This window comes from Mustelus asterias, chromosome 12 (genome assembly GCF_964213995.1).
Source record: "Mustelus asterias chromosome 12, sMusAst1.hap1.1, whole genome shotgun sequence".
In the NCBI taxonomy this organism is placed as follows: Eukaryota; Metazoa; Chordata; class Chondrichthyes; order Carcharhiniformes; family Triakidae; genus Mustelus; species Mustelus asterias.
The window spans coordinates 21,153,192-21,160,848 of NC_135812.1; the positions used below are offsets into that span (position 1 = coordinate 21,153,192).

The 7,657-nt window shown below is 40.7% G+C and overlaps 1 protein-coding gene across 2 annotated transcripts in view; it reads left to right on the top strand.

The window, feature by feature from the left end:
• phf12b (PHD finger protein 12b) overlaps positions 1–1,549 on the top strand; it is a 76,246-nt gene extending 74,697 nt beyond the window's left edge. For both annotated transcript variants that reach the window (XM_078224906.1, XM_078224907.1), the window contains one exon: positions 389–1,549. In XM_078224906.1, the coding sequence (XP_078081032.1) occupies positions 389–717 (329 nt within the window). In that variant the 3' untranslated portion in view covers positions 718–1,549. The remainder of the gene's footprint in view (positions 1–388) is intronic.
• Positions 1,550–7,657: the final 6,108 nt, after the last annotated feature.

The window sequence follows — 7,657 nt, forward strand, 5'->3', positions numbered from 1 at the left end:
GCAGTGCGTAAACAACAAAATTGTCCAATGTTCGAGAGACCAACGTCAGTTGATCACAATACTTGGAGATGTGCAAATATTCAAATCCATAAAATGGAACTCACTTAGGGACTTTTAGATAAGCACATGAATATGCAAGGATTAGAGGGATACGGACCAAGGGCATGCAGAAGGGATTAGTTTAATTTGGCATCATGGTCCGCAAAACATCGTGGGCCAAAGTGCCTGTTCCTGTCCTCTTCCATATCTTGTACCATAATATATTTATAATGAATTGAAGTCAATTTTAAGTGAGGTTTTCTTGTAGACCTTTTAAGTATTTCAGCACAGTTTGGAAACATTAGGCAACATTTTAATTACGGTAAATATTTCTTGATTTTTTTTGCAGAATATTGTAAGAGCAGAAAGGAAGAGGAAGAACAGGAAGAGACAGTCATGAGTTCCCAAGGCCAGGGAATGCATGGTAAAACCTGTAACTGCAAGGCCAGCAGCTCTAGTCTAATAGGTGGCAGTGGAGCAGGCTGGGAGGGGACTGCATTGTTGCACCATGGGAGTTACATCAAGCTTGGTTGCCTGCAGTTTGTGTTCAGCATCACAGAATTTGCAATGAAGCAGCCGAAAGAGGAGGAAACCTTGGTACACGATGCTGACTTGGAACAGAAGCATTTGATGAAACTTCATCAAGTGCCAGTGTTACGATCCAACTCTGTTCCGTGAGTTTTCTGAAATGTACATAGGACTAAACGGGGAACCATGAACCGAAGAAGCTGTCTTTATATTGCATGAAATGAAGTATCTTCAGCATTTTTTTTCTTTTTTGCTCAGATTTTGTGGGCAGTTGCACATAGAATTTGTATAATGACTTCTCTTTTAAATATGTAACTTGTCATAGTTGTAAATGTTGACTGAATGAGAAAAAGAAGCAAGGTCCTATTTGAAGGTCATGGTAAAGCCCTTTGCAGAACGAACTGGAAAAGCTTAGGATACATTCAGACTGCATCCCTAAACATGTAAAAATAATCAAAGACTTGTTATATTTTGTGCCAGTGACAATAGTTTTTATAAATATGTGCAAAGTTTTCATAAAAGGATATGTTTATCTACTCTGATCATTGTTTTATTTAATGTATCTGGAATCCTATGACCCAGATGTTTTCTGCTACTTTTGCACTACAAGTAGCTGCTGTGTACTGATTAAAGAGGAAAAAAAAACCCTTTCAAATATCAATGGTATTTTATTTGACTGAGAAAGGAGAAGTGTTAAAGTAGAGTCTGTGTTAATGCACCTTTAATGGTGTCAGTGGTTTTTAAATGTCTAACATGCTAAAAACTTGTGGTATGGCACCAGCTGCCGTTGTGTTGTATTGTAGCGTAAAAGTTTGTCGTAAGCTTGTTAAGGTCCTTTTTCACACAGTAGTTCAAATGTAAATAGTTAATGTATTGTTTCAGATTTTACAACAGACACTTTCATGTATTCTGTATATAAAAAATTGACTCCAAATTCCTGTCTCTGCCTGTCTATTATGACTGTAAATACATCAGATTTTTTAAAGAAAAACTCCTTGTTGCAGTTGAATATTTTAATGGTACTATCATCATTCTTCACCTACCCTCTTTCACGTCTGGAAGATATTGATATCAAATAAGGTGGACATTTTTTTCCCAGGATTTTTACTGCCTTGGAACCCTACAAGCTGATCATGTGACTTGAGAAGTGCAATTCTATACATACATATAACCAACTGTACACTATCCTCGGTTTTACTTCCTGCTCTGTTTTGCTTTCCCTTTGGACCACACTAGTTTTCTGAGCTTGACAATTTTCTATTTCCAGTCATTTCAAACATTTTAATTAACAGGAAGGACTTGTCATCGAATGTAATGGCTGCCAACCAGTCTTGTCTGCCAGTCCATTGAGATTGTGCATTATAGTAATTCTGCCATATTTCATGGAAGTTTAAAAAAAGAAAAGTTAAGCTATTATAAGATTGGAAGTGATCCTAAAATCAACCACAAAAGGGATGCCTTAATGGCCTGTTGCTTAGAAATTACTCCGTTTACTCAACTGCTGTTCCTTTCAGATGAGAATTTAGGTTATGTTGGAACCACGACATTAGGCAAAATAAAATTCCAGAGTAAGGAGAAATGTAGACTGAAGCATTTTAATCAGTTCCATTCTTAATGCAGATTGACAACATTACAGCCAATTGGACTGGTTGTAAGCCAGTGATTATGGAAAATGCTGACAACACAAAGAACTGCCCTAATCCATATCTGGATCTTGTTATTGAATTGTCACAATAGGCAGCAACAGGGGGCTTGAAGCAGTGGCTTACAACCTACCGACAAATGCAACTGATGAGCTCAAGCTCAGTGGTTTGAAGTAAGAGAATTGATAGTTTACTCAATACCTCTCGATAATGTTGCTCAACGTCAATTTGTTCCTCCGAAGCAATAGGATTTGAGGGCAGGTAGTTTGGATGGCCAAATGTGAAGTTGGCACAGCTTGAGCTGAGATGTTAATGTTCCTAGGCCAATTTGATTTGCAAGTCCAGTGTTTACTGGCAGGACTAGAATGACTAAGTGCACTTGCAGCATGAACAGTAGAAAGGGCCCAATCTGTTCACATCCACCTCATTTTTGACTGCACAGAATTACCTAGCCGATCTCAAATAAAAGTCTGGTGAAAAGAAAGATGAGTCTTTCCCAGTTTTTGGAAGGAAGAAATGATCAATGGTATTTTTAACAATTGTATGAAAGGAAATGTTACATTAAATGGATTGAGTTACGTATCCTTAATTTGGGTCAGGGTGGGGGGAGGTGGTGAGATGATCATTCAATCCTTTAGACATTATCTTTAGAGATCAAACAATCCAAATTCTTGAATTGTCGGAATTTAAGTCATTTGAAACTGGCAGATTCACTGAAAACATTGGTAACCCATGCTCCAAGCTCCACACATCTACGTGAAGAACAACAGTTTAATCAGACAAAATGTTTTAATGAAATACCATACATTTGAAGTAATGTTTGTCAATAAAGATTATTAAAATATAATTAGTTTTGTAATTTCTAGCCCTGAGTAGACCAAAATTTTAAACCTTGCAGACTCCCAGTCTTCTGAGACATTGGACTGAAATATAGCCTCAGTTGTCTAAAAGAAATTGAGCAAAGGTAGCATTGCCTCATATATCCCCTTAAGGGAAAGAGTAGAACTAGGGGACATGGTTTAAAAATGAGGGGTCTCCCTTTTTTAAGACAAAGATGAGGAATTTTTTCAGAGTTGTTAGTCTGTCGAATTTTCTCCTGTAGAAAGCAGGCTAGGTCATTTATTCAAGACTCAATTAGATTTTTAATTGACAAGGACTGTGGTGGGGGTGGGAGGAAGAAAGAGTGTGGAGACCTGAAAGAAGACTGCAACCAGAATCCCTACAGTGCAGAAGGAGTCTGTCAGCCCATCGAGTCTGCACTGACTCTGGTACCTTTTCCCACCCTATCACTGTAAACACATACATTTGCCATGGCTAATCCATCTAATGTACATATCTTATCACAGCTAGATCAGCCATGATCTTACAGCATGGTAAAGGTCCAAACAGTGCACTCCTAAGCTCAATGTACATTTCCATGTTAGGGAGGTGGTTCCAGTTTAGGAATTGTATTGGTATTGTGCTGTTGGTGTAATTAGTTTTAAGAATTCTGCTGTCATGGACTAAGTTACCACTTCAAAAAGTGAGATGTTGAGTAAATGTTAACATTCTGGTATATTGGAGTGCAGATTAATGTACAGTCTGAATATCATGTACTGCATTCAGCTTAGCTACTGAGAGATATTTTAAGGTTTTGGTTGATTTGCTGATGTATTAAGTATGATGTAATTAAGTTATGACTTCAAAACATTTACATTATTTCTGGTCATGATTCGTCAGTTACACCTGCATATGCTGTCACTTGTGAGAGTTTAGATTCAATCTTGTGCCCAACTGCTACTCCAATTGATCAGGGAGTTGAGTTGCAAAAGATCAGAATGGAAATGTCAAATATCAGCACCTTGTAAATTTTGCAGTCGTCAATCAGATGGGCTTTGGTGGTGGGAAGTCGAGCAAGACCTGACAACCTTCTGAACAATAAGTGCAACATAGAAACCCTACAGTACAGAAAGAGGCCATTCGGCCCATCGAGTCTGCACCGACCACAATCCCACCCAGGCCCTAGCCCCATATCCCTACATATTTTACCCGCTAATCCCAGCATCCCAGGACACTAAGGGGCAATTTTTTGTTTTAGCACAGCCAATCAACCTAACCCGCACATCTTTGGACTGTGGGAGGAAACCCATGCAGACACGAGGAGAATGTGCAAACTCCACACACACTGGCCCAAGCCGGGAATCGAACCCAGGTCCCTGGAGCTGTGGAGCAGCAGTGCTAACCACTGTGCTACCGTGCCAATGGATTTGGAGTGTTATAATAATTAAGCTTCCTTTTGCTTTACCACTTGAAATATTTTAAATTCAAAATATAGCAAGTTTGTCACATATTTATTGTTAATGACAATCATTGTATTTGAAGGTTGCAATAATGTTGAAAAAAGTAAATGGTAGTAATTTTAATTACTTGTCGGTATGCATTAGCCAGGGCATCACTTGTACTGTGCCTTGGTGTCTTCCATCAGTTTAAATATTTTTGTTGGATTGAACATTTTGACATTGAAATAGGGGTCTGGTTGTTTGGCTCCACCATGATTGAAAAGTAAACTCTTCTAAACTGTACAACTGAGATATGCATTGCAATTTTACAAATTGCTTTCAATAATTTGGACTAAGTTATGTTTGCATGTTTTCGAGACTTAATTTTTTTTTAAACTCCATTCTTAAAGTTATAAAATGAATGCTCAAATTGGTCTAGGTGGACCCAATCCATCCAAAAACCAAATTTTAATTGAATTCAATTCATGGTCCCCACAACCAGCGAGACAAACAGGGCAGCATGGTGGCACAGTGGTTAGCACTGCTGCCTCACAGCGCCAGGGACCCAGGTTGCTGTCTGTGTGAAGTTTCTACTTTCTCCTGGTGTCTGCGTGGGTTTCCTCCGGGTGCTCCGATTTCCTCCCACAGTCCAAAGATGTGCGGGTTAGGTCGATTGGTCATGCGAAATTGACCCTAGTGTTAGGTGGATTAGCAGGGTTATGGGAATAGGGCCTGTGTGGGATTGTGATGGGTACAGACTTGACGGGCCTAATTGTCCTGTACTGTAGGGATTCTGTCATATGCATTGCACCCCATCTTGAGCTTGATTCAACACTTTATCTGAGCCAGAAGGCTGGGTTTCCAGGCTGAGAAATTTTAAATGTTTTTCACTCTATCCTTAAAGTTACAAAGTCAATGCTCAGAATGGACCAGGCCAACCCAAATCTATTGCTTGCTCCAAAAACCAAATTCAAATTCAAATTGAATCCAATTCATGGTCCCCACAAGAGAGACTGACAAGTTAAGGCATTGCATAGGGAATATTTTTTGTTTAGCTATATCCAATCAAAGTCAGGATCAAAATCTCAACCAATGAGACATTACATAAGAACATAAGAAATAGGAGCAGGAGTAGGCCATCTAGCCCCTCGAGCCTGCCCCACCATTCAATAAGATCATGGCTGATCTGAAGTGGATCAGTTCCACTTACCCGCCTGATCTCTATAACCCCTAATTCCCTTACCGATCAGGAATCCATCTATCCGTGATTTAAACATATTCAACGAGGTAGCCTCCACCACTTCAGTGGGCAGAGAATTCCAGAGATTCACCACCCTCTGAGAGAAGAAGTTCCTGCTCAATTCTGTCCTAAACTGACCCCCCTTTATTTTGAGGCTGTGCCCTCTAGTCCTAGCTTCCTTTCTAAGTGGAAAGAATCTCTCCACCTCTACCCTATCCAGCCCCTTCATTACCTTATAGGTCTCTATAAGATCCCCCCTTCAGCCTTCTAAATTCCAACGAATACAAACCCAATCTGCTCAGTCTCTCCTCATAATCAACACCCCTCATCTCTGGTATTAACCTGGTGAACCTTCTCTGCACTCCCTCCAAGGCCAATATATCCTTCCGCAAATAAGGGGACCAATACTGCACACAGTATTCCAGCTGCGGCCTCACCAATGCCCTGTACGGATGCAGCAAGACACCTCTGCTTTTATATTCTATCCCCCTTGCGATATAGGCCAACATCCCATTTGCCTTCTTGATCATCTGTTGCACCTGCAGACTGGGTTTTTGCGTCTCATGCACAAGGACCCCCAGGTCCCTCTGCACAGCAGCATGTTGTAATTTCTTTCCATTTAGATAATCCAATTTGCTATTATTTCTTCCAAAGTGAATAACCTCGCATTTGTTAACGTTATACTCCATCTGCCAGATCCTCGCCCACTCACTCAGCCTGTCCAAATCTCTCTGCAGACCTTCTACGCCCTCCACACAATTCACTTTTCCACTTATCTTTGTGTCGTCTGCAAACTTTGTTACCCTACACTCAGTCCCCTCCTCCAGATCGTCTATATAAATGGTAAATAGTTGAGGCCCCAGTACCGATCCCTGCGGCACGCCACTAGTTACCATCTGCCAACCAGAAAAGCACCCATTTATTACAGCTCCAAGCTGACAAGACAGGCAAGCTTCTTCGTGTCTTGGGCTTGAACTACGTGATTCGAGCTGATAGGAACAAGCATTATACCCCCTTCAGTACTTGGTCTCATTTGCATCTTAGCCAAAAGGCCGAGATGCACTTTTAAAACATTGGGCTTGATCTAGCAGCTATCCAATATTTGTATTGTCTTCCTTCTTGAAGTGTTACTCTTTTAAGTTTAATCAGTTCTGAAAGTTGTAACAAAATGTGCAAGGTGATTACTGTTAGCTAAGCGACCTACATTTTATCATGCAGCCCTAACCCACAGGCTATACAGCCAGTTAAATTGCTGAAATGATATTTTGGGAATGCAGAATCAAATATTGTATTCAAAAACAAACTTGGCAGCCATTTTGTTGCAATTCCCACACTGCATGTCATTGGTCAGCGTGAGATTAAGGCCATGACATTTATGGAAGAGATGCATTTCAGAGTGTCACCCTGGGAGTGTGTTTCCTGCAAGCCCTGACCCTGTAGTTACTAACTGCATATTAAAGCGGTGCTTGAATTTATTTTTCTACAGGATTCCTGTCCAGGAAAGACTCTAGTACAGTGTGAGACCGCAGTGGGGGGTGGGGGTGGTTGTGGACAGTCATAAACAGCGCACGGTTAGGAGGTGTGTATGGGCTGTGATTTCACACTGCGGATGAGCGTGGAGGAAACAGACTGTTGGGCTGGGCTAAAACTCCTTTAGCTCCTCAAGGCTCACAAGTAGCGTTATTAATACACGTCACTTATAAATCCACCCCCTCCGGCCTCCTTTTACCTGCCGGCTTTCCCAAGAAAACGAAATAGATGTTTTTAAAAAAGCAGGACAAAATTGAGGCAGCAGGCAAAAGTTGCAGAAATAAAATGCTGGATAAAATCAGCAGGGCTTGCAGCATCTGTGGAGAGACAAACGAGTCAACGTTTTGAGCCCTTTTACCTTAATATTGACCACTCAGTCCCTTGAAAAAAAAAGTGGGGAGGGTAACTTCTCCCGTGAC